This window comes from Mobula birostris, chromosome 3, assembly GCF_030028105.1.
Source record: "Mobula birostris isolate sMobBir1 chromosome 3, sMobBir1.hap1, whole genome shotgun sequence".
Classification (NCBI taxonomy): domain Eukaryota; kingdom Metazoa; phylum Chordata; class Chondrichthyes; order Myliobatiformes; family Myliobatidae; genus Mobula; species Mobula birostris.
In genome coordinates, this window is record NC_092372.1 from 173,146,150 (window position 1) to 173,173,603 (window position 27,454).

At 44.0% G+C, this 27,454-nt stretch overlaps 1 protein-coding gene across 1 annotated transcript in view; it reads right to left on the reverse strand.

The window, feature by feature from the left end:
* Window positions 1-3,247: 3,247 nt before the first annotated feature.
* cmtm8b (CKLF-like MARVEL transmembrane domain containing 8b) overlaps window positions 3,248-27,454 on the reverse strand; it is a 68,188-nt gene continuing 43,981 nt past the window's right edge. The window contains exons 2-4 of the mRNA XM_072252018.1: window positions 23,463-23,636; window positions 5,653-5,772; window positions 3,248-4,730 (exon numbers count right to left, since the gene is read on the reverse strand). Coding sequence (XP_072108119.1) covers window positions 4,644-4,730; window positions 5,653-5,772; window positions 23,463-23,636 — 381 coding nt within the window. The 3' untranslated portion in view covers window positions 3,248-4,643. The remainder of the gene's footprint in view (window positions 4,731-5,652; window positions 5,773-23,462; window positions 23,637-27,454) is intronic.

A 27,454-nucleotide genomic window follows, 5' to 3' on the forward strand; every position in this document is an offset into this window, starting at 1 on the left:
TTCTGCTCCTCTAATTATGGAATCGCCTATCACTACTACACTCCTCTTCTCCCCCTCGTTTCCTCCTGAGCCACAGAGTCAGACAGTGCCACAGCAGTTCCCCCGGTAGGTTCCCTCAATCCTGCCCCCCCCCCCCAAACAGTATGCAAAGTGGTACACATTATTGAGGGGAGCAGCCACAGGGGGTACTCTGCGCTGGCTGCCTATTCCCTTTACGTCTGCTGACAGTAACCCAGGGACCTGCCTCCTGAAACTTAGGGGTGACCACCTCCCTGTAGCTCCTGTCCATCACCATCTCATTGTCCAATACGAGCTGAAGCTCATCGAGCTGCAGCTTCAGATCCTTATCGTGGCCTCTAAGGAGCTGCGTTAGCTGGATGTACTTCATGCAGATATAATTCTCAGGGAGACTGCAGGTCTTCCAAATTTCCCACATTTTACAAAAGGAACATACCACTAACTTTGGATCTATTCTCAGCGCCCTAGCTACGCACAAACATGAGAAAAAGCACTCACTAGAAACTTACTCACTAGAACTTTCACCTGTGCTTACCCAAGCCTATTAATCCAAAGCTGAGTCACTCCTACAGTGGCCGCTCCGCTGACACCTCTCTTTTTATCGCCGCTTGCCAAGAGAAAAGCCGGAAGTCGATAAGCCATCACTGACTTGCCCCACCATTAACATTCTAGACATAACCATTGAATTAGTTCAACCAGTCAGATAAATACCGTGGCTGCTCATATCAGTGAGATGGTCGATACCCTCTGCTATGCCACTCATCTCTGTATGCCCAGAGCTTTTCTACCAGCCACACGGCCGGTCAGCGGCGTGATGGAATACTCTTTGCTTAGCAACACTTGAGAAGACAAAGCCGCCTTCCTACTTGACATTCAGTCGTTCACACCCTCCACCAGCCGAGCACGTCATCGGCACTGGTCACCTTCAACAAAATACTCACAGGCTACAAGCAATCCCCACATTACAGCAGGTTGGGGAATGAAAACTCTCTTACATGATTCATAGGTCACTATCAAAGAAAAATCTAGGCTACCTAACAGAAAAAAAATCACCTCTGACATTTATGTATTGCAACACAGGCTGTTTTCTAAGAATGCAACCCCCCTCCCCCCCCCACCCACACACACACACACACACACACACCACCAATAACACAGCAGTTGTCTGGGCTCTAGCAGCACTTCCCAAACTGCAATCACTGCCACCATGGAGAACGACAGCAAACACACAAGCACACCACTGATTATTTGTGTCCTTCCCTGCCACATACCCATCTTGACTATGAAATGTATCAACAATCCTCCATAATGAGTCTGAACTCTAGATCTTCCTACCCAACGTAAGAGTACTGTATCTTCAACTGAAGGACATCAGTAGTTCAAGAAAAAGATTTGCCACCATCTTTATTATTCTGTTCATTTTCCCTTTGACCAATGACAGTCAATCACCTATAGCGGCTTCACATCCTGTTTTCTACCAGTACTTCACACACCTGTCTTGGTTGCCTCTTACACTCATCCACAGTGCCTACAGCAACATTACCTGAAAACACATCTGTTTCCATGTACTTCATCCAGCCCCACATACCATCTCCAACAGCTCCTTCACTGATCTGGTGTTAAATGAACACAACAGCCAACGAAATCTAATATTTCTGATCCCAAACACCGCTCCTCAGCACATGACTCCATCCCCAAGTGTTTCAGATTGAACCATAATGCTCTAATTTCAGTGTCAACATTTGACCTCAAGATTCTTTTCAAACCACTTATTTGCACTGACAGAAGGATTAAAATAGCTGACCTCAAAGTTCACAAATATCCTAGGCTCTTTAACCAAGCAACTTTCTTTAACCGGTATCGCAAAGACAAGCTACCTATATTTAGGAGACATTAGATTCTAAATAACTCAGATGTGGATTGTGGTATGGTTTAAATCTGTTAACGAACAACAGGACAGACAACACACATCAAAGTTGCTGGTGAACGCAGCAGGTCAGGCAGCATCTCTAGGAAGAGGTACAGTCGACGTTTCAGGCTGAGACCCTTCGTCAGGACTAACTGAAGGAAGAGTTAGTTAGTCCTGACAAAGGGTCTCGGCCTGAAACGTCGACTGTACCTCTTCCTAGAGATGCTGCCTAGCCTGCTGCGTTCACCAGCAACTTTGATGTGTATTGCTTGAATTTCCAGCATCTGCAGAATTCCTCTTGTTTGCACTTTTAAACAGGACAGACTCTTGGTCTGTAGAGAATCTGTTGTTCTCTTGGTAATATCAAGGGTAATGCAATTGGCCACAGATAATGATTGAAGGAGTAGTGGGAAAGCAAATCATTTAATCCTTTCTCCCTCCCTCTGACACCCCCACCTCACCCACACAGAATAATTTCGTCAGGTAACTTTGGGACAGTTAATTAAGTTAATTATATTACAGTGGGTCTGGTATCACATTTGGTCCATGTAAGGTAATGCTGGCAGATTTTATTCCCTTAAGGACATTAATGAATCAAATAGATATTCCTCATTATTCTAGTCTCCCTCTACCCAGGTTTTATTTAATTCATTTTAACTTTACAGTTGCGATGCAGTTTGAATCCATAGCTACAAATTCTGTAACCACAGCGGCACTATAGCCCTGATTCAATGTTGTTTTGTAATGCACAGGCCTTCACTGTCTACACAGAGTCACTAAGATGCGACATGGGAAATGCTGAATGGTGTTAATGAAAGGATTTACTAGTTGCTTTCTGTGTGGAATATCTGTGCCAAGCACAGATGCAGAAGAGTGCTAATGAAAATTAATGTATGATATAATTATGAACAAACCCCCAAAGAGCAATGATTAGGAAATAAATAACTCTTCAGTAGAGAACAGTTGATTAAACCATAGCAGACATTAAGCTACTTTTTGCTTGCAGGAAATAAGCAAGCAGATAGTTTGGCAGAGAAGTCATTATTTTATAGATGTAGCAAACAATCAGGACATTAAATTAAGGGCATTTAAAGAAAGCAAATCCAAATTGACGTGCAATTATTCTGAATACATTAGAGATTTCAAATTTTCTTAATTTTAGGAGGTTTGCTTTAATCTTTAACAAACTGGAATAAGTGTACAAACTTTTTGCTTGTATCCAATATATGACTAATGGCATTTAATATTACATTAATTACTGCAACAAGCTAATTTTCAGTCAATATTTGTGCATGAATTAAATACTGAAATAACATTTGAAAATATTTATTTCTTCTCCACACTGGAAAACAGGACATACAGTAAATACAGCAATATAATTTGCCAATTTAAATTCCATCTTCTTCTTTAAAACTTACCAACATTCAAGATCAATGTACAACATGACATTTAGTATTGTTTCAAAGTGAAAAGTATAAAGTAAATTTTCCGACCTTTAAGGATCATTCATGACATTCAGAAAGGTTATTACATTTTTGATGGCTATCTTACATAATCAGTAACATTAAGTCCTAATTATTAATATTTTATTTAGAAACAATTTGAATAAACATTTACTCAAAGGTGGCTGCCACTTACTTACATTTTTAATTGGCCATGTCATTTCAATTGAAATGCAACACAATGCATTATTTCTGTTTGTGAAACCATGCACATCTTTATCTTTCTACCACACTAACTGTGTCCGTTAAAGCCTCAGGTGGTAGTTATTCTTTTTTGTGGAACTGAGACTAACCAAGCAGGAAAGTCAAAGATCAGTACCCAATGCCAGCTAGCTTAGCTAATTTAAGACAGGGCAACCTAATGAACAGCCACCTTTCAGCATTACAATACATAATGTACAATGCAAAACTAAGAGAAGCAAGGAGACTCTTGGCGTAAATCCTGATCTATCTCCTATGATTATAGAAGAATTAACATTAAGTGAAGGCGACTTTCTTTTTATTTTAAAGGCATAAGGAGGATGTTATTTTTGAAAATATTAGTTTAAATTGTGGGCAAATGGAAATATTTCATATCATTTTGCAAACACACAGTCAAAGCAACAAGCAATGAGTCACAATGTGATAAACTATTTCAAGCATTAATAAAGCTATACATTTAAATAAAAATAATCAAGAGGTTTAATACATTTAAAAGGACATAAACAATCCCTTTGACCCAGTGGATATGATTAAGGTGACAAGTTTCCTGATCTTGATGGACAGCAGTAGGGGACAGTTGTCCAAAGAAACCCACAATTAGCTATGATTCACCCTGCAGATTTTCATTTGCAGACTCCTAGTGGAAGTGTGCATGCTGAGTATAGAGGTGGTCCTCACTGTCCATTGAAAACCGACACTCACCTTGAAGGCAAATGGGTGGCCAACTGTGCCAAAGCAATGCCACCTCTGTGAATTGCAACAGATGAGGACCGTCAGTGCTCCTAACTGGGAGCAGACAGCGGAAAGTAGAGAGAAATAAACCCAGGTGTTTATCTTCACAAGATGGCACAAATACAAAATTAAATATTCTCTTTGGAGTGGCTTAAGTACATTTTCTATAGGTGTAATTATAATGAACACTGAGCCTGGAAAGCATATTAATAGATCTTAACATTTCCTTTGTTCACAATTTATTTTCTCGATTTACCAACATTTACCCTTGGAACATTAAATTAAGGTACTTGGTCCCTTGATCTCCAGGTCTGAAAGCTGAAATATGCATTGCCAGAGTAACATAGAGTGACCATGAAAGCAAAAACCTGCAAAAAAAAGGAAGAAAAACATTTTAATTATCTTCATCTGATTAAAATCCATTTAGTTTGGATTTGAAGGAATGTAAACAACATAAATGTACTGAAATATTATGAATAATAATGAACACATGAATATAGTACACAGTCATATTAGGAGGGCAAGGTCTAAGACAAAAGAACTTTATTCATTTACCTTGTTGTATTCTAGGCTTGGCATTCTAATTTGTGGAATAATTCTCAGAGCAGGGAAGGTTAAGAGCTGATTGAATAGAATAGAGGTGTACAAACTTAAAAATAGCTCTGTTAAAACAGGTAAGACATGCTGCTTCGATGGACATAAAGTTTAGTAGGGCTCAAGATAGTTCCTACCAAAAACCATTAATCGACCACCATAAAATAACCCCTTAATATGAGTAATTGGGAAAACAATCAAAGATACTCACGGGAGCATGGAAGAGAAAATTTTACAGGGGTAAAGGGAGACAAGAATGAAGATTTACAGGATTGCTGTGCTAGGAAATAGCAGGGGGCTAGTAGCTCAAAGGGTCATGTTGCAGGTCACAGGTATGTGTAGATTCTACTTCACTTTAATTTTTTCTCCCTTTGGATATTAAATTGCACCTGTACAGAGTGTGTAGAAATGACAGATTAACTAAGCAAGAGAAGAATTGCCTTGCACAAACAGAAGCCATTAATTGGATGATTTTGGATTGGCACTGCTGATTTAATGGATGGTCTCCATATCTCAGAAAAAATGTACCCAAAGGCAAAGACAATTCTTTATTTGAACATTGCTTTCAGCACTTAACTTAGCTTGCCAATAGGAGTCTGACTTTTTAAACTGCTCGGCTCATGTTTATTCCAAAAGCAGCAGATTAGTTCCCGGAGGGAGGAAGAAAGACCAAGATAATTTAAGGGATGCACTTACTGTGGAAGCTAACCAGCAGTTGTAGTTTTCTGTTCCTTGATCAGCTTGGTTAATAGAAACTGCATCCACAATTGAGGCCAAGAGGTACAACAAAGCTGCACTGGCATTAAAACTCAAACCCTGCAGTTGAAAAACACATCATTACCATACTTAGCAATAGATTAACATTATCATATATATATATCTGGCACAATTCTTAAGAGAGCTTTGCATTAAAGCCGGAGTTGTACTACAGTGAAAGGACCCCTTCAGCCTTACACATCTACAACAACCTTTCGTGCCATTGCATTTGCCCAGATTAGGTCTACATACTTCTATGCCTCACCTATTTAAGTCCCTGTTGAAATCTCTTAACAATAGTGATTCTATCACCTCCTCTAGCAATATATTCCAGACATCAATCAAAATTATCCTTCAAGTCCCCTGTTAAAAGCCTTCCTTAACCTTCACCAGAGAAAACAAGTCCTGTCTATCTAAATCCCTCCCCATGATTAAAATCATCCAGTCCAGGTAATACCCTGGTGAATCTCCTCTTCATTCCATTCAGCTCAACTACTTTCTGCCTATTATGTGGCGACCAGAACTGAGCACAATATTCCAAGTATGGCCCAGCCAGTGATTTGAAAGAACTTAGAACAGTTCAGCGCAGGAAAAGGCGCTATGGCCTACAATGCACATGCCAACTATAATGTCAATCCAAACTAATTTCATCTTCCTGCACACATTCCATATCCCTCCATTACTTGCCTGTTTGATATCTCTGTTTAAATTATTTGTAGACATTGCCTCTACTTCCATTCATTCCCCTGACAGTGGACTCCAGAAACCTACCACTCTGTGTAAAAAAAAAATCTTTAATCCCTCCTGGTTCCCTGTTTAATCTCAGTCATGCTTACTTAATATTCATCAAAAGCCCTCTCATCATCCGAGGTTCCTGAACCATGTCATTGTCAACTTTCCCTTTCATAAGAACAGGTTGGGCCCAAGTTCTGACCAGACAGCCTTTAAGCAACTCTCACATATCAACTGTAGATTTATCCAATAACAGCTGTTGAAGTCTACTTTCCTCTGCCTAATACTATTATAAGTGGCATATAGGAGAGAGATTGAAAATCTGGTTGAGTGATGCCACAACAACAACCTCTCACTCAACGTCAGTAAAGCCCAAGACATAATTATCAACAACAGAAGGAAGAAAGCAGAGGTCCACACAGATTGAGAGCAATAGAGGTGGAGAGGGTCAGTAGCTTTAAGTCCTTGGTGTTCAGATATCAAAGGGATAGAACCATAGAACCATAGAAACTACAGCACAGAAACAGGCCTTTTGACCCTTCTTGGCTGTGCTGAACCATTTTCTGCCTAGTCCCACTGACCTGCACACAGACCATATCCCTCCATACAACTCCCATCCATGTATCTGTCCAATTTATTCTTAAATGTTAAAAAAGAATCCGCATTTACCACCTCGTCTGGCAGCTCATTCCATACTCCCACCACTCTCTGTGTGAAGAAGACCCCCTAATGTTCCCTTTAAACTTTTCCCTCCTCACCCTTAACCCATGTCCTCTGCTTTTTTTCTCCCCTTGCCTCAGTGGAAAAAGCCTGCTTGCATTCACTCTATCTATACCCATCATAATTTTAGATACCTCTATCAAATCTCCCCTCATTCTTCTACGCTCCAGGGAATAAAGTCCTAACCTATTCAACCTTTCTCTGTAACTGAGTTTCTCAAGTCCCGGCAACATCCTTGTAAACCTTCTCTGCACTCTTTCAACCTTATTTATATCCTTCCTGTAATTTGGTGACCAAAACTGAACACAATACTCCAGATTCGGCCTCACCAATGCCTTATACAACCTCATCATAACATTCCAGCTCTTATACTCAATACTTTGATTAATAAAGGCCAATGTACCAAAAGCTCTCTTTACGACCCTATCTACCTGTGACACCACTTTTACGGAATTTTGTATCTGTATTCCCAGATCCCTCTGTTCCACTGCACTCCTCAGTGCCTTACCATTAACCCTGTATGTTCTACCTTGGTTTGTCCTTCCAATGTGCAATACCTCACACTTGTCTGTATTAAACTCCATCTGCCATTTTTCGCCCATGTTTCCAGCTGGCCCAAGTCCCTCTGCAGGCTCTGAAAACCTTCCTCACTGTCTACTACACCTCCAATCTTTGTATCATCAGCAAATTTGCTGATCCAATTTACCACATTATCATCCAAATCATTGATATAGATGACAAATAACAATGGACCCAGCACTGATCCCTGTGGCACACCGCTAGTCACAAGCCTCCACTCAGAGAAGCAATTCTCTACTGCCACTCTTTGGCTTCTTCCATCGAGCCAATGTCTAATCCAATTTACCACCTCTCCATGTATACCTAGCGACTGAATTTTCCTAACTAACCTCCCATGCGGAACCTTGTCAAAGGCCTTACTGAAGTCCATGTAGACAATATCCACTGCCTTCCCTTCATCCACTTTCCTGGTAACCTCCTCGAAAAACTCCAATAGATTGGTCAAACATGACCTACCACGCACAAAGCCATGTTGACACTCCCTAATAAGTCCCAGTCTATCCAAATGCTTGTAGATTCTGTCTCTTAGTACTCCCTCCAATAACTTACCTACTACCGACGTTAAACTCACCGGCCTATAATTTCCCGGATTACTTTTCGATCCTTTTTTAAACAACGGAACAACATGAGCCACTCTCCAATCCTCCGGCACCTCGCCTGTAGACAGCGACATTTTAAATATTTCTGCCAGGGCCCCTGCAATTTCAACACTAGTCTCCTTCAAGGTCCGAGGGAACACCCAGTCAGGTCCCGGGGATTTATCCACTTTAATTTTCCTCAAGACAGCAAGGACCTCCTCCTTTTCGATCTGTACAGTTTCCATGATCTCACTACTTGTTTCCCTGAATTCCATAGACTTCATGCCAGTTTCCATAGTAAATACAGACGCAAAAAACCTATTTAAGATCTCCCCCATTTCCTTTGGTTCCGCACATAGCCGACCACTCTGATCTTCAAGAGGACCAATTTTATCCCTTACAATCCTTTTGCTCTTAATATACCTGTAAAAGCTCTTTGGATTATCCTTCACTTTGACTGCCAAGGCAACCTCATGTCTTCTTTTAGCCCTCCTGATTTCTTTCTTAAGTATTTTCTTGCAGTTCTTATACTGCTCAAGCACCTTATTTACTCCCTGCTTCCTATACATGTCATACAACTCCCTCTTCTTCTTTATCAGAGTTGCAATATCCCTTGAGAACCAAGGTTCCTTATTCCTATTCACTTTGCCTTTAATCCTGACAGGAACATACAAATTCTGCACTCTCAAAATTTCTCTTTTGAAGGCTTCCCACCTACTGATCACATCCTTGCCAGAGAACAACCTGTCCCAATCCATGCTTTTTAGATCCTTTCTCATTTCTTCAAATTTGACCTTCTTCCAGTTAAGAACCTCAACCCTAGGACCAGATCTATCCTTGTCCATGATCAAGTTGAAACTAATGGTGTTATGATCACTGGAACCAAAGTGCTCCCCTACACAGACTTCCGTCACTTGCCCTAATTCGTTTCCTAACAGGAGATCCAATATTGCATCCCCTCTAGTTGGTCCCTCTATATATTGATTTAGAAAACTTTCCTGAACACATTTTACAAACTCTAAACCATCTAGACCCCTAACAGTATGGGAGTCCCAATCAATATATGGAAAATTAAAATCCCCTACCACCACAACTTTATGTTTCTTGCAGTTGCCTGCTATATCTCTGCAGATTTGCTCTTCCAATTCTCATTGACTATTGGGTGGTCTGTAATACAAGCCCACTAATGTGGCCATACCTTTCCTGTTTCTCAGCTCCACCCATAAGGACTCAGTAGACAAGCCCTCTAATCTGTCCGGCCTGAGCACTGCTGTAATATTTTCCCTAACAAGCAATGCTACTCCCCCACCTTTCATTCCTCTGCCTCGATTACATCTGAAACATCAGAACCCTGGAATATTAAGCTGCCAGTCCTGCTCCTCCTGTAGCCAAGTTTCACTAATTGCTATAACGTCATAATTCCACGTGTCAATCCACGCCCTCAACTCATCCGCCTTCCCCGCAATACTCCTAGCATTGAAATATATACACCTCAGAAGATTTTTACCACCACTCACAACCTTTCTATTAGCGGATTTGCTTGAACTTTTAACATCATTTATTTTCTCCCCAGCCACACTGTCAGCTCTGGCACTCTGGTTCCCATCCTCCTGCAAATCTAGTTTAAAGCCTCCCCAATAGCACTAACAAACCTCCCTGAAAGGATATTGGTCCCCCTGTAGTTCAAGTGTAACCCGTCTCTCTTGTACAGGTCCCACCTGCCCCAGAAGAGGTCCCAATGATCCTGAAATCTGAAACCCTGCCCCCTACACCAGTTCCTCAGCCACTTGTTCATCCTCCAGAGCATCCTATTCCTACCCTCAATGGCACGTAGCACAGGTAGCAATCCTAAGATTACCACCCTCGAGGTCCTGCTTTTCAACTTCCTACCAAGCTCTCTATACTCACTCTCCAGGACCTCCTCACTCTTCCTTGCTATGTCATTGGTACCGATGTGCACCACGACATCTGGCTGATCACCCTCCCACTTCAGAATGTCATGCAATCGATCAGAGACATCCTTGACCCTGGCACCCAGGAGGCAACAAACCATCCTGGATTCTCTGTCACAACCACAGAACCTCCTATCTGTACCTCTAACTATCAAGTCCCCTATCACTACCGCTCTCCTCTTTTCCCCCCTCCCTTCTGCACTGCAGAGCCAGTCTCAGTGCCAGAGATCCGGCTACTGCAGCTTGTCCCAGGTAAGTCATCACCCCCAACAGTATCCAATGCGGTGTACTTGTTGTTGAGGGGAATGGCCACAGGGGAACCCTGCTCTGCTTGCCCTTTCCCCTTCCCTCGCCTGACAGTGACCCAATTTCCTGTCCTCTGCTCCTTTGGCGTAACTACCTCCCTGTAGCTACGATCTATAATCTCCTCATTCTCCCGAGTGATCCGCAGGTCATCCAGCTCCTGCTCCAGTTCCCTAACGCGGTTTGTCAGGAGCTGCAGCTGGATGCACTTCTTGCAGGTGTCGTTGTCAGGGACACCGGAGGGCTCCCTGACTTCCCACATCTGGATCAGAACACAAATGTCACAAATAAAGCACAATAATGCCTCTACTTGAATTGAATTGAATGACCTTTATAGTCATTATACATAGGTACAATGAAACTCCGTTTGGCTTCCTCTTAGGCAATTAAAAAAGCGGTAGATAAAAACAAGACAGTAATAGAAAAACAGTATTAAATAGATGAGTAGCAGAAAATAAGTTGCAGCAGCACCAGATTATCACAGTAATGCACAAAGTGCCATTAGTGCAAGTATTTGTGTGCGTGTGTGTGCTCACAGTTTCAGTCATTGTTCTGTGGGAGTGGTGTGATGGAGGCCACAGCTCTGGGATAGAAGCTGTTCCTCAGTCTATTTGTTCTGGCGTTTAGTGTCCTGAACCTTTCACTGGACGGCAGTGGGTCAAACAGGGAGTGGCCGGGGTGTGTGGTGTCTCTGGTTATGCTGATTGCTTTCCTCCTGAGTCTGCTGGAATAGGTGGTGTCCAGTCCTGGGAGCTCCATCCTGACAATTCGCTGGGCTGCCTTCACCACGCGATGCAGGGCTTGTCGCTCAGCGGCTGTGCAGCTGGCATACCACACCGTGGCGCTGTTGGTCAGGATGGTTTGCATCGATTCAGCATGTCTTCAATAGATGCACAGTTGTAGAGCATCCTAACTGGTTTCATCATGGAAACACCAATGGCCGGAATGGAAAATGCTACAGAAAATAATGGATACAACCAGGTCCATTACAGGCAAATATCTCCCTACCTTTGAGTACATTTACATGGAGCAATGCTACAAGGAAGCACCATCCAAAGCACTACTGCTATTGAGCACGGTCCCACATCACCCGGTTCAGGAACATCCATTACCCTACAACCATCAGGCTCCTGAACCAGCGTGGATAACTTCAGTCACTGCTCTGAACTGATTCTACGTTCTACAGTTCCCTGGCCCCCACCGCTTTATTTTCACCATGGATGTCCAGTCCTTATATACTTCCATCCCCCATCAGGAAGGTCTTAAAGCTCTACGCTTCTTTTTGGATTCCAGACCTAATCAGTTCCCCTCTACCACCACTCTGTTCCGTCTAGCGGAATTAGTCCTTACTCTTAATAATTTCTCCTTTGGCTCCTGCCACTTCCTCCAAACTAAAGGTGTAACTATGGGCACCCGTATGGGTCCTAGCTATGCCTGCCTTTTTGTTGGGTTTGTGGAACAATCTATGTTCCGTGCCTATTCTGGTATCTGTCCCCCACTTTTCCTTCGCTACATCGACGACTGCATTGGCGCTGCTTCCTGCACGCATGCAGAACTCGTTGACTTTATTAACTTTGCCTCCAACTTTCACCCTGCCCTCAAGTTTACCTGGTCCATTTCCGACACCTCCCTCCCCTTTCTAGATCTTTCTGTCTCTGTCTCTGGAGACAGCTTATCCACTGATGTCTACTATAAGCCTACTGACTCTCACAGCTATCTGGACTATTCCTCTTCTCACCCTGTCTCTTGCAAAAACGCCATCCCCTTCTCGCAATTCTTCCGTCTCCGCTGCATCTGCTCTCGGGATGAGGCCTTTCATTCTAGGACAAGGGAGATGCCTTCCTTTTTTAAAGAAAGGGGCTTCCCTTCCTCCACTATCAACTCTGCTCTTAAACGCATCTCCCACATTTCACGTACATCTGCTCTCACTCCATCCTCTCGCCACCCCACTAGGAATAGGGTTCCCCTGGTCCTCACCTACCACCCCACCAGCCTCCGGGTCCAACATATTATTCTCCGTAACTTCCGCCACCTCCAACGGGATCCCACCACTAAGCGCATCTTTCCCTTCCCACCTCTCTCTGCATTCCGCAGGGATCGCCCCCTACACAACTCCCTTGTCCATTCGTCCCCCCCATCCCTCCCCACTGATCTCCCTCCTGGCACTTATCCGTGTAAGCGGAACAAGTGCTACACATGCCCTTACACTTCCTCCCTTACCACCATTCAGGGCCCCAAACAGTCCTTCTAGGTGAGGCAACACTTCACCTGTGAGTCGACTGGGGTGATATACTGTGTCCGGTGCTCCCGATGCGGCCTTTTATATATTGGCGAGACCCGACGCAGACTGGGAGACCGCTTTGCTGAACATCTACGCTCTGTACACCAGAGAAAGCAGGATCTCCCAGTGGCCACACATTTTAATTCCACATCCCATTCCCATTCTGACATGTCCATCCACGGCCTCCTCTACTGTAAAGATGAAGCCACACTCAGGTTGGAGGAACAACACCTTATATTCCGTCTGGGTAGCCTCCAACCTGATGGCATGAACATTGACTTCTCTAACTTCTGCTAAGGCCCCACCTCCCCCTCGTACCCCATCTGTTACTTATTTTTATGCACACATTCTTTCTCTCACTCCCCTTTTTCTCCCTCTGTCCCTCTGAATATACCTCTTGCCCATCCTCTGGGTCCCCCCCCCCCGTCTTTCTTCCCGGACCTCCTGTCCCATGATCCTCTCGTATCCCCTTTTGCCTATCACCTGTCCAGCTCTTGGCTCTATCCCTCCCCCTCCTGTCTTCTCCTATCATTTTGGAGCTCCCCCTCCCCCTCCAACTTTCAAATCCCTTACTCACTCTTCCTTCAGTTAGTCCTGACGAAGGGTCTCGGCCTGAAACGTCGACTGCACCTCTTCCTAGAGATGCTGCCTGGCTTGCTGCGTTCACCAGCAACTTTGATGTGTGTTGCTACGTTCTACAGATTCACTTTCAAATACTCTTTACAACTCGTGTTCTCAGTATTACTTTATATTTGCAGTTTGTCATCGTTTGCATGTTGATTGTTAGTATTTCTCTGTTTATGTATAATTTATCACAAAGTTCTTTTGTATTTCTTTCCCCCCTGTAAATGCATGCAATAAAAGCAAATCTCAAGGTAGGACTTACATACTTTGATAATAAATTTACTTTGAACTTTATTAGTCCCAACCACATCCATCAAGGTCCAGAATTATTCTTATCCGTAATTATCCAAAACTCACTAACTTATCATTACTTTTCCCCGAAGTACTCTCCATGGTCACCCGGCCAAGTTCATTTCCCATACAAGGTCTAGTATGGCCCTTTCCCTGGCTTGATTGTGTCCATAACAGATCCTAAATGCACCCAATAAATTGCGTCTGATCTAAGCCTCTGGCACCCAGGGAGATTCAGTCTATACTGGGGAAATGAAATTCAGCTATTGCACCTCTCCTGTTGCTTATAAATCTTTCTATAGGTTGTTTAAATATCTGTTCATTTATCTCCTGTTGGCTATTGAGAGGGCCACAGTGTAACCCCATCATAGCAACCGCATACTGGCTCACTGGACAAGGCCTTCAGGATGTTCTCCCTAAACAGTGCTGTAGCATTTTCCCTGATCAGTAGTGAAATACTCTCACCCTTCCGATCCCTCTCTATTGGATCTGAAACATCTAAATTCTGGAATATCGAGAAGCTCGTCCTGCTCTTTGTTCAACCAAGTCTCCGTAATGATGGCAACGTCGTAGTTCCATGCACTAATCCAGACTCTAAATTCATCTGTTTTACTTTCTTTCAGTCTTTGCACTGAAATAAACACTGTCCCATCAGCTCCACTGTGCTCATTACCCTGGTTCCTCCCCCACCACCTGACTGTTCTTTCAAACTTGCTTACTTCACTCTGCTAAATACTTTTGTTCCCATCATTTGCAACATAATGTCCCAACTTCTCCAATCTACCCTCAACTATAAAGGCAAGAATGCCAAACACCTTTTTCACTACCCTATCTAACCTTTGGGGAACTATAAACTCGGAATCCGAAGTCTCACTGTTCTTTAACACCCCGCCATTTACTGTACATGTCATTTCCCTATTTGACTTCACTGCACATTTTTTTGGGGATTAAATTCACTTGTGGGGAGCCATTAAGAAGGCAACTTGTGTGAGCAGCTCCAACGGAAATCATCAAATATTCCTGTTTTAAACTGCTACAGCAGAAGTCCAGAGCTACAGCCATTGACAATACATCAAGTAACATCGTTTTAAGGCATTAAAAAAAGTCTATTAGTACTCAAAGTTAACAAATCTCAGTTTACCACCTCCATTCGTAAGTGCAGTTCCCCTTTAGGACCAGCAGAAAAGATGATGCCGCTTTGGATTAAAAGTTTAAGGAGAAGAGGGTTCCAACTTCCACTACTGACAATTCTGCTGGCAAACATATGGTCTCTGATAAACAAAATCAAAAGATCTCAGAGCAGGATTGCTGTACTAGAGGGATGTCAGGGACTGTTGTGTTTTATGTTTCACAGAGACTTCAATATCTCCCGCCATTCCAAACGCAGCGATCCAGCTCACTGGCTTCTTAATTCACCACCAAGACTGCTGAGTCTTTCAATGGCAGAGGAGGGTGGAGTATGCCTTATGCTTTATGCTCGTGGTGCACAAACTTGGCAGTTCTGTCCCAGTCCGGCTCAGCCAACCTGGAATGTCTCATGATAAAGTGTCATCCATTTTACTTGCCGCAGGAGTTTTCAGCCATCATCTTGATACCAGTGTACATCCCACCTCAGGCCGGGGGCAAACAGGCTCCAGACAAACTGAGCGACGTAATCAACAGGCACGAACAGCACCCCTGATGCCTTCCCCGTCATTTTGGGACTCTGGTCAGGTCACTGGTCTGAGTGCTACTGGTACCATGTAACCCAGTACTACCTGTCGCAGGGTCGTGTGTTCGGCTTGCATGGTGAGGAGGGTGGCTAGACACCCTGCAGGATAAAAAACAGGACCTATCAAAGGGCAGATGAACCCTCTTGTAGGGTCAACGGCCATCTAGCAAACGCGTGCCGTGAAGCGCAGAAAGCGCATCCCTTGCATCGAAGCTTGGTCTGGCCATTCACTGCAATAGAACTTCCCCCAGCCGTCTTGGACCCCACCATGCTGCTGGATCCGGGAAGGGATGTCGAGAGGGTGGGTCTGGACCCGTGCAACCCCCTACTCACCTAAGATCCATTCACGCACATGCTGTTCTTTTCTGAGGAGTGGGGTACCGCCCCACTAACTGACTGAAAGGAGCCATCATCATCCTATGGGATGGATAGCCAGAGAGAGGACGATTGACATTCTGGGTGTATCTCTACTCCCCGAGTGTAAGCAGAGACTGAGGACCGACTGGAGCACAAGTAGCGAGGACCAAGAAGGTATGGACAAGGGAGATGCAGGACTGCTTTGCATTGGTGGAGTGGACTGCATTCGGAGATTCACCTTCCAGTCTGAACAAGTACGCCACCATTGCTATCGATTTCATTAAAACCTGCGTGGACAAGTGTGTGCCTATGAGAACATACTGAATCAAAAGCCATGGACGACCAGGAGATTCATATTCTGCTGAGGGCAGATCTGTGACATTCATGTCTGGTAATCCAGGACTATACAGAAAGGCCAGGTATGACATATGGAGAGCTATCTCGAGAGCAAAGGAACAATTCTGATCAAGGATGGAGGCAGAATTGGATACACGTCAGCTCTGGCAGGGTTTGCTGGCCATTACCTTCTACAAAGCGAAACCTAACATCATGAATGGCTGTGATGTTTCACTCCCAGATGAGCTCAAAACCTTTTATGCACACTTTGAAAGGGAGAATAAAACTACAGCTAGGCGGATTCCTGAAACACCCGGTTGACCATGTGTCTTGGCGGCTGATGTCAGATAGTCTTTCAAGAGGGTGAACCCTCGCAAAGCAACAGGCCCTGATGGGGTACCAAGTAAGGGCTCTGAATGCCTGTGACAGCCATCTGGCTGGTGTGTTCAAAGACATTTTCAATCCCTCATTACTTACAGTTGGAAGTTCCCACCCACTTAAAAAGGGCAACCATCATACCAGTGCCCCAGAAGAGCTAGGTGAGCTACCTTAACAACCATCACCCGGTAGCACTCACATCTACGGTGATGAAGTGCTTTGAGAGGTTGGTTCATCTCCTGTCTCAGCAAGGACCTGGACCCACTGCAATTTGCCTCTTGCCACAATAGGTCTATAGCTGCTGCGATCTTATTGGTTTTAATGTGGCCTTAGATCACCTGGACAATACTAATACTTAAGTCGGGATGCTGTTTATTAACTACAGCTCAGCATTTAACACAATCATTCCTACAGTTCTTATTAAAATGCTCCAAAACCTGGGCCTCCGTACTGCAATTGGATCCTTGACTTTCTCATTGGAAGACCACAATCTGCGCAGACAGGAAATAACATCTCCACTTCACTGATAATCCACACTGGTGCACCTCAAAGATGTTTACCTAGCACACTGCTCTACTCCCTCATGACTGTGTGGCTAGGCACAGTTCAAATGTCATCTATAAATTTGCTTATGATACAACTGTAGTTGGCAGAATTTCAAATGGTGAAGAGAGGTTGTACAGGAGCAAAATAGATCAACAACCTTGCACTCAACGTCAGTAAGACCAAAGAACTGATAGTGGACTTCAGAAAGTGTAAGATGAGGGAACACACACCAGTCCTCACAGAGGGATCAGAAATGGAAAGGGTGAGCAATTTGAAGTTCCTGGGTGTCAACATCGCGTGAGGATTTATCCTGGGCCAACATACCACGGCAGTTACAAAGACAGCATGGTGGTGGCTATATTCCATTTGGAGTATAAGGAGATTTGGCAAGTCACCAAAGATGCTCAGAAATTTCTACAGATGTACCATGGGAAGTATTCTAACTGGCGGCATTACTATCCAGTATTGGGGGGGGGGGGGGGGGCGGGTGCGTAGCACTGCACAGGATCGAAATAAGCTGCAGAAAGTTATAAACTCTGTCAGCTCCATCATGGACACTAGCCTCCCCAGCATCCAGGACCTCTACAAGGAGCGATACCTCAAAAAGGTGGCACCTGTCATTAAGGACCCCCATCACCCAGGACATTCCTCCTTCTCATTGTTACCATCAGAGAGGAGGTATGGAATCCTGAAGACACACATTCAACCATTCAGGAACAGCTTATACCAATATAAAATATATATTCATATTCTGATTCCAAATTCCATCCACCGGTGCTCGGCCCAATTTTCCATCTGATCTATGTAAGTGTCATAGACTTAGATGACCTTCCTTCCTCCCTATGCACAACACCATCACCTGTTAAGCCAACTGCAAGCTTACTAATCAAACCAACTACATTCACATCCAGGTAGCTTGTGATACATATTAACAAGTGTCCCAGCACGAATCTCTACAGTACACCTCTGGTCAGAGATTTCTAAATATCACCAGGCCAATTTCAAAACAATAAAGCACCACTACTTGGATCCCACGCACCTTAACCTTCTGGACAAGCCTAGCCATGTGGGACCTACCTTAGCGAATGCCTTAACAAAGTCAGTGCAGACATCTGCCACCCTGCATTCAAATCTTCTTTGTTAATTCAAAAAAACTCAATCAAGTTAAATTCTGAATATATAAATGATAATTTAAAATATTATACATCTTCAAGAACTATGATTGGAGCAGTGTAATTTACTTTGGCAAATAGAAGATTTTTTAGCTACACTACAAGGTCCCAGAAAACAACTGAGAAAGCCTGACCAGTTAAATCTGTTTTCTTTAATGCTATCGGTTAAATAAATGTTGCTTATCACATTGGAGTTCGCTTTAAATGGTGCAAGGGATTCACCGAATATGGCGTGCAGCTCAATACCACACTAGGCCATTTGTTTAGCTATCTATCTGGTGTATCTTTGAATCTATAATCTTCTGATGTACATTAAAAGTTACTGAGGCAATTATGAAATACAGAAAGGTACTGTAGCAGTTAGCACTTTATTGAGGACTAGGCCTCAAGCCACGGTGTCGCCTGTTTACAGCTGCCAGGGAGAGAGGCATCAGAGTCAGTGTACTCCACCGGAGGTGGTGTGGGGCAATGTTCAAACTGGAGTTGGTGCTGCCCCTAGTGTTCGCTCGGTAGAAAACAAGCTATATTGTGTTTGGCAACAGTCATGCACCTGGAATTTTGGACTATTGTTTTTGTGTGACAGTATTTTATTGATACGTTATATATGCTTGCTATTTTATATGTGCTAAATGTGCCTTGTGTTGTGTATGACACAAAACTGTGTTTTGCACCTTTGCCCTGGAGGAACACTGTTTTGTTTGGCTGCATTCACGGTTATTCATGTATGGTTGAATGACAATTAAACTTGAACTTGTAGTTCGGGGCGTTCCTATGATCAGAGTTCATCAGAAGTCTCTGAACATCCTCCCAGTAGAATACATGGATTTTCCCCGGATGCTCCGGTTTCTTCCCACAGTTCAAAGATGTACCGGCTAGGTTAATTGGTCATTATAAACTGTCCCCCGATTAGGTTAAGGTTAATCGGGGTCATGGGCTTGCTGAGACGGCTTGGCTCAAAAAGCCAAAACAGCCAAGTCTGCGCAGTATAGCTATATAAATAAATAAACCGCGGTAACCTCAAATTTATACCAAAAAGAAACAAGATTCAAAGATTCAAAAGATCCAAAAAACTTCATTGTCATTCTAACCATACATCAGCTCTGCAGGGCAGAATGAGAGCATTCCTCAGGGGTAGTGCAATCATAACATAACAAACGCAACACTAAATAATAAACATAACAATAAATAGTAAAACACAACAGCCACATGTCAGTTAAATCAGTTATAAATGTCCAGTGCAAGTTAAAAGTGTCCAAAGCAGAGTCAGGTAGAGCAGCTATTTAGCAGTCTGACTGCCTGTGGGAGGAAGCTGTTTAGTAGCCTTGTGGTTTTAGGTTTGATGCTCCTGTAACGTTTGCCTGATGGCAGAAGAACAAACAGTTCATGGAGAGGGTTGAGGGGTCTTTAATGATGTACCGTGTCTTCTGGAGGCATCGACTCTGAAAGAGGTCTTGGACAGAAGGTAGGGAGACCCCAATAACCTTCTCTGCTCCCCTAACCACCCTCTGCAAGGCTTTTTTGTCGACAGCACTGCAGCTGGAGTACCAGGTTGTGATGCAAAAGGTCAACACACTCTCAACCACGCCTCTGTAGAATGTAGTTAAGATGTTACTGGGGAATGATGCTTGTTTAAGCTTCCTCAGAAAGTGCAATCTCTGCTGGGCCCGTTTCACAATCCCAGTGGTGTTCCTGGACCATAGAACCATAGAACCATAGAAACTACAGCACAGAAACAGGCCCTTTGGCCCTTCTTGGCTGTGCTGAACCATTTTCTGCCTAGTCCCACTGACCTGCACACAGACCATATCCCTCCATACACCTCCCATCCATGTATCTGTCCAATTTATTCTTAAATGTTAAAAAAGAACCCGCATTTACCACCTCGTCTGGCAGTTCATTCCATACTCCCACCACTCTCTGTGTGAAGAAGCCCCCCCTAATGTTCCCTTTAAACTTTTCCCCCCTCACCCTTAACCCATGTCCTCTGCTTTTTTTCTCTCCTTGCCTCAGTGGAAAAAGCCTGCTTGCATTCACTCTATCTATACCCATCATAATTTTAGATACCTCTATCAAATCTCCCCTCATTCTTCTACGCTCCAGGGAATGAAGTCCTAACCTATTCAACCTTTCTCTGTAACTGAGTTTCTCAAGTCCCGGCAATATCCTTGTAAACCTTCTCTGCACTCTTTCAACCTTATTTATATCCTTCCTGTAATTTGGTGACCAAAACTGAACACAATACTCCAGATTCGGCCTCACCAATGCCTTATACAACCTCATCATAACATTCCAGCTCTTATACTCAAAACTTCGATTAATAAAGGCCAATGTACCAAAAGCTCTCTTTATGACCCTATCTACCTGTGACGACACTTTTAGGGAATTTTGTATCTGTATTCCCAGATCCCTCTGTTCCACTGCACTCCTCAGTGCCTTACCATTAACCCTGTATGTTCTACGTTGGTTTGTCCTTCCAACGTGCAATACCTCACACTTGTCAGTATTAAACTCCATCTGCCATTTTTCAGCCCATTTTTCCAGCTGGTCCAAGTCCCTCTGCAGGCTCTGAAAACCTTCCTCACTGTCTACTACACCTCCAATCTTTGTATCATCAGCAAACTTGCTGATCCAATTTACCACATTATCATCCAGGTCATTGATATAGATGACAAATAACAATGGACCCAGCACTGATCCCTGTGGCACACCACTAGTCACAGGCCTCCACTCAGAGAAGCAATTTTCTACCATCACTCTCTGGCTTCTTCCATCGAGCCAATGTCCAATCCAATTTACCACCTCTCCATGTATACCTAGCGACTGAACTTTCCTAACTAACCTCCCATGCGGGACCTTGTCAAAGGCCTTACTGAAGTCCATGTAGACAATATCCACTGCCTTCCCTTCATCCACTTTCCTGGTAACCTCCTCGAAAAACTCCAACAGATTGGTCAAACATGACCTACCACGCACAAAGCCATGTTGACTCTCCCTAATAAGCCCCTGTCTATCCAAATGCTTGTAGATTCTGTCTCTTAGTACTCCCTCCAATAACTTACCTACTATTGATGTTAATCTCACCGGCCTATAACTTCCCGGATTACTTTTCAATCCTTTTTTAAACAATGGAACAACATGAGCCACTCTCTAATCCTCCGGCACTTCACCCGTAGACAGCGACATTTTAAATATTTCTGCCAGGGCCCCCGCAATTTCAACACTAGTCTCCTTCAAGGTCCGAGGGAACACCCTGTCAGGTCCCGGGGATTTATCCACTTTAATTTTCCTCAAGGCAGCAAGCACCTCCTCCTTTTCAATCTGTACAGTTTCCATGGTCTCACTACTTGATTCCCTCAATTCCATAGATTTCATGCCAGCTTCCTTAGTAAATACAGACGCAAAAAACCTATTTAAGATCTCTCCCATTTCCTTTGGTTCCGCACAAAGCCGACCACTCTGATCTTCAAGAGGACCAATTTTATCCCTTACAATCCTTTTGCTCTTAATATACTTGTAAAAGCTCTTTGGATTATCCTTCACTTTGGCTGCCAAGGCAACCTCATGTCTTCTTTTTGCCCTCCTGATTTCTTTCTTAAGTATTTTCTTGCACTTCTTATACTCCTCAAGCACCTGATTTACCCCCTGTTTTCTATACATTTCATACAACTCCCTCTTCTTCTTTATCAGAGTTGCAATATCCCTTGAGAACCGATGTTCCTTATTCCTATTCAATTTGCCTTTAATCCTGACAGGAACATACAAACTCTGCACTCTCAAAATTTCCCCTTTGAAGGCTTCCCACCTACCAATCACATCTTTGCCAGAGAACAACCTGTCCCAATCCATGCTTTTTAGATCGTTTCTCATTTCTTCAAATTTGGCCTTCTTCCAGTTCAGAACCTCAACCCTAGGACCAGATCTATTCTTGTCCATGATCAAATTGAAACTAATGGTGATATGATCACTGGAACCAAAGTGCTCCCCTACACAGACTTCCGTCACTTGCCCTAATTCGTTTCCTAACAGGAGATCCAATATTGCATCCCCTCTAGTTGGTCCCTCAATATACTGATTTAGAAAACTTTCCTGAACACATTTTACAAACTCTAGACCATCTAGACCCCTAACAGTATGGGAGTCCCAATCAATGTATGGAAAATTAAAATCCTCTACCACCACAACTTTCTGTTTCCTGCAGTTGTCTGCTATCTCTCTGCAGATTTGCTCTTCTAAGTCTCGTTGACTATTGGGTGGTCTGTAATACAATCCCACTAATGTGGCCATACCTTTCCTGTTTCTCAGCTCCACCCATAAGGACTCAGTAGACAAGCCCTCTAATCTGTCCTGCCTGAGCACTGCTGTAATATTTTCCCTAACAAGCAATGCTACTCCTCCACCTTTCATTCCTCTGCCTCGATCACATCTGAAACATCGGAACCCTGGAATATTAAGCTGCCAGTCCTGCCCCTCCTGTAGCCAAGTTTCACTAATTGCTACAACATCATAATTCCACATGTCAATCCACACCCTCAACTCATCCGCCTTCCCCGCAATACTCCTAGCATTGAAATATATACACCTCAGAAGATTTTTACCACCACTCACAACCTTTCTATCAGGTGAGCCGTTTTATTTACTATTGCTATGTTTGTGAATCAAGTCATAAAAACACTGCAAAATAGTGATTTTTCTTGGCCCACGATAGTTACTTTGAGATGGCACAATGGCACTGCCAGGAAATGGTACAACCTCTGACAGCCCAGGTTCATCACTGAATTCTACTGCTGTCTGCATGGAGCTTCACTACTTTTACGTACATTATATAAATGTGACATTGTACTCAGCATACACAAGCCTCAACCAAGACAGAAATTGGGATACAAAAATTGAGTTGGGCCTCTGAGCTAGAGAGAAAAAATAGGAGCAGAAATCCTGCTCTTGACCGACGTAGATCTGTGTAAATGAAATCCTGCTCCTGACCGATGTGTAAGTGAAGGCAGAATCGGCTCAATAAAACCACCTGTTCTAACTTCCTACAGGGAGGATATCTATTTTTGCAATGTACAGCTGGAAGGTAACAGCATGAAACTATCACCCCCAAAGTGATCAGTATCTTCAACACAGCACCTACAAAACAAAGGGTATTACCTTGAAGAAATTGGGGGAAAAAAAATCGAAAAGGTCACTCACCACTGTTGTCCATGGTATCTGAGGAATCTTGGTGTACACCATGGTGATGTAGAAGATTAAAAAGAAGACTGTGAGCACCCAGTAAAAGACTGCCACAAACATCACCCAACCGAAGGCAGAAACAGAGAAATACTCTGTACTAGCTATTAATATCCACACCAGCAGACCAAGCACCTGGAGGGGAAAGAAAAATTTCAGTTAAAAAAAATCTACACATTTCAGGCCCCCGGCTCATTATCATTCCCCCCCCCCCGCCCCCCCACCGGTCTGGATTTGAATAAGCAACAAGTTGGGATTAAGTCATTTTAAAGTAAACCACTTGCACAATAATATTTATACCTGTTCACTAGCATAAAATACACCAGTAAATGACGCAATAATGTGACTCAATTAAAAGCAGCAGCCAAAGTTCACATTCCTGCTCAAAAAGAGCTTTGATGACCATTTCATTAATTTTCTTTATCTGTTTCTTAAGCTTTGCTGTTGGATAAAGCTCCAGAAATGGAAAATACATCATGGTAAACATAGATGTATTATAGAAACATAGAAAACCTACAGCACAATGCAGGCCGTTTGGCCCACAAAGCAATGCCAAACATGTCCCTACTTTAGAACTACCTAGGGTTTCCCCATAGCCCTCTATGCTTCTAAGCTCCATGTAGCCATCCAGGAGTCTCTGAAAAGACCCTATCGTTTCCGCATCCACCACCACCGTCGGTAGCCCATTCCATGCACTCACCACACTCTGCATAAAAAACTTACCCCAACGTTTCTTCTGTACCTACTTCCAAGCACCTTAAAACTATAACACGAGGAAATCTGCAGATACTAGAATTTCAAGCAACACACACAAAAGTTGCTGGTGAACGCAGCAGGCCAGGCAGCATCTCTAGGAAGAGGTACAGTCGATGTTTCGGGCCGAGACCCTTCGTCAGGACTAAGTGAAAGAAGAGCTAGTAAGAGATTTGAAAGTGGTAGGGGAGGGGGAGATCTGAAATGATAGGAGAAGACAGGAGGGGGAGGGATGGAGCCAAGAGCTGGACAGGTGATTGGCAAAAGGGATATGAGAGGATCATGGGACGGGAGGCCGAGGGAGAAAGAAAGGGGGGGGGGAAGCCCAGAGAATGGGCAAGGAGTACAGTGAGAGGGACAGAGGGAGAAAAAGGAGAGAGAGAAAAAGAATATATATATATATATATATATATATATATATATAGGACCAGGAGGCTGGTGGGGTGCGGTAGTATAATATATATATAATTAATAAGTAACAGATGGGCTATGAGGGGGAGGTGGGGCATTATCGGAAGTTAGAGAATTCAATGTTCATGCCATCAGGTTGGAGGCTACCCAGACGGAATATAAGGTGTTGTTCCTCCAACCTGAGTGTGGCTTCATCTTGACAGTAGAGGAGGCCGTGGATAGACATATCAGAATGGGAATGGGACATGGAATTAAAATGTGTGGCCACTGAGAGATCCTGCTTTCTCTGGCAGACAGAGCATAGGTGTTCAGCAAAACGGTCTCCCAGTCTGCGTCGGGTCTCGACAATATATAGAAGGCTGCATTGGGAGCACTGGATGCAGTATATCACCCCAGTCGACTCACAGGTGAAGTGTCGCCTCACCTGGAAGGATTGTCTGGGGCCCTGAATGGTGGTGAGGGAGGAAGTGTAAGGGCATGTGTAGCACTTGTTCCACTTACAAGGATAAGTGCCAGGAGGGAGATCGGTGGGGAGGGATGGGGGGGACGAATGGACAAGGGAGTTGTGTAGGGAGCGATCCCCACGGAAAGCGGGTGGCGGGGGAAGATGTGCTTAGTGGTGGGATCCCGTTGGAGGTGGCGGAAGTTACGGAGAATTATATGTTGGACCAGGAGGCTGGTGGGGTGGTAGGTGAGGGCCAGGGGAACCCTATTCCTAGTGGGGTGGCGGGAGGATGGGGTGAGAGCAGATGTACGTGAAATGGGGGAGATGCGTTTGAGAGCAGAGTTGATGGTGGAGGAAGGGAAGCCCCTTTCTTTAAAAAAAGGAGGACATCTCCCTCGTCCTGGAATGAAAAGCCTCATCCTGAGAGCAGATGCGGCGAAGACGGAGGAATTGCGAGAAGGGGATGGCATTTTTGCAAGAGACAGGGTGAGAAGAGGAATAGTCCAGATAGCCATGAGAGTCAGTAGGCTTATAGTAGACATCAGCAGATAAGCTGTCTCCAGGGACAGAGACAGAAAGATCTAGAAAGGCGAGGGAGGCGTCAGAAATGGACAGGTAAACTTGAGGGCAGGGTGAAAGTTGGAGGCAAAGTTAATGTTCACCCATCCCTCCCCCTCCTGTCTTCTCCTATCATTTCAGATCTCCCCCTTCCCTCCCATTTTCAAATCTCTTACTAGCTCTTCTTTCAGTTAGTGCTGACGAAGGGTCTCGGCCCGAAACGTCGACTGTACCTCTCCCTAGAGATGCTTCCTGTCCTGCGTTCACCAGCAAATTTTATGTGTGTTACCTTAAAACTATGCTCTCTCATGCTAACCATTTCAGCCCTGGGGAAAAGCCTCTGACTATCCACACGATCAATGGCTCTCATTATCTTATACACCTCTATTAGGTCACCTCTCACCCCCCGCTGCTCCAAGGAGAAAAGGCCGAGTTCACTCAACCTATTCTCATAAGGCATGCTCCCCAATCCGGCCCACATCCTTGTAAATCTCCTCTGCACCATTTCTATGGATTCCATGTCCTTCCTATAGTGAGGTGACCAGAATTGAGCACAGTACTCCAAGTGGGATCTGACTAGGGTCCTATATAGCGGCAACATTACCTCTCGGCTCCTAAACTCAATTCCACGACTGATGAGGGCCAAGGCACCGTATGCCTTCTTAATCACAGAGTCAACCTGTGTAGCAGCTTTGAGTGTCCTATGGACTTGGACCCCAAGAGTCTTACCATTAATACCATATTCTGCCATCATATTTGACCTACTACAATGAATCACCTCACACTTACCTGGGTTGAACTCCATCTGCCACTTCTCAGCCCAGTTTTGCATCCTATCAATGTCCCATTTTAACCTCTGATAGCCCTCCACACTATCCACAACACCTCCAACCTTTGTGTCATCAGCAAATTTACTAACCCATCCCTCCACTTCCTCATCTAGGTCAATTATAAAAATCGCAAAGAGTAGGGGTCCCAGAACAGATCTCTGAGGCACACCACTGGTCACCGGCCTCCGTGCAGAATATGACCCGTCTACAACCACGCTTTGCCTTCTGTGGGCAAGCCAGTTCTGGATCCACAAAGCAATGCCTCCTTGGATCCCATGCCTCCTTACTTTCTCAATAAGCCTTGCATGGGGTACCTTATCAAATGTCTTCCTAAAATCCATATACACTACATCTATGGCTCTACCTTCATCAATGTGCTTAGTCACATCCTCAAAAAATTCAATCAGGCTCGTGAGGCACGACCTGCCCTTGCCCTATTCCTAATCATATTATGCCTCTCCAAATGTTCATAAATCTTGCCTCTCAGGCTCTCCTCCGTCAACTTACCAACCACTGTAGTAAGACTCACTGGTCTATAATTTCCTGGGCTATCCCTACTCCCTTTCTTGAATAAGGGAAAAACATCCGCAACCCTCCAATCCTCCGGAACCTCTCCCATCCTTATTGAAGATGCAAAGATCATTGCCAGAGGCTCAGCAATCTCCTCCCTCGCTTCCCACAGTAGCCTGGGGTACATCCCATCCAGTCCCAGTGACTTTTCCAACTTGATGTTTTCCAAAAGCTCCAGCACATCCTCTTTTTTAATATCTACATTCTCAAGCTTTTCAGTCCGCTGCAAGTCAACCCTACAATCGCCAAGATCCTTTTCCATAGTGAATACTGAAGCAAAGTATTCATTAAGTACCTCCGCTATTTCCTCTGGTTCCAAACACACTTTTGCATTGTCACACTTGATTGGTCCTATTCTCTCACGTCTTATCCTCTTGCTCTTTACA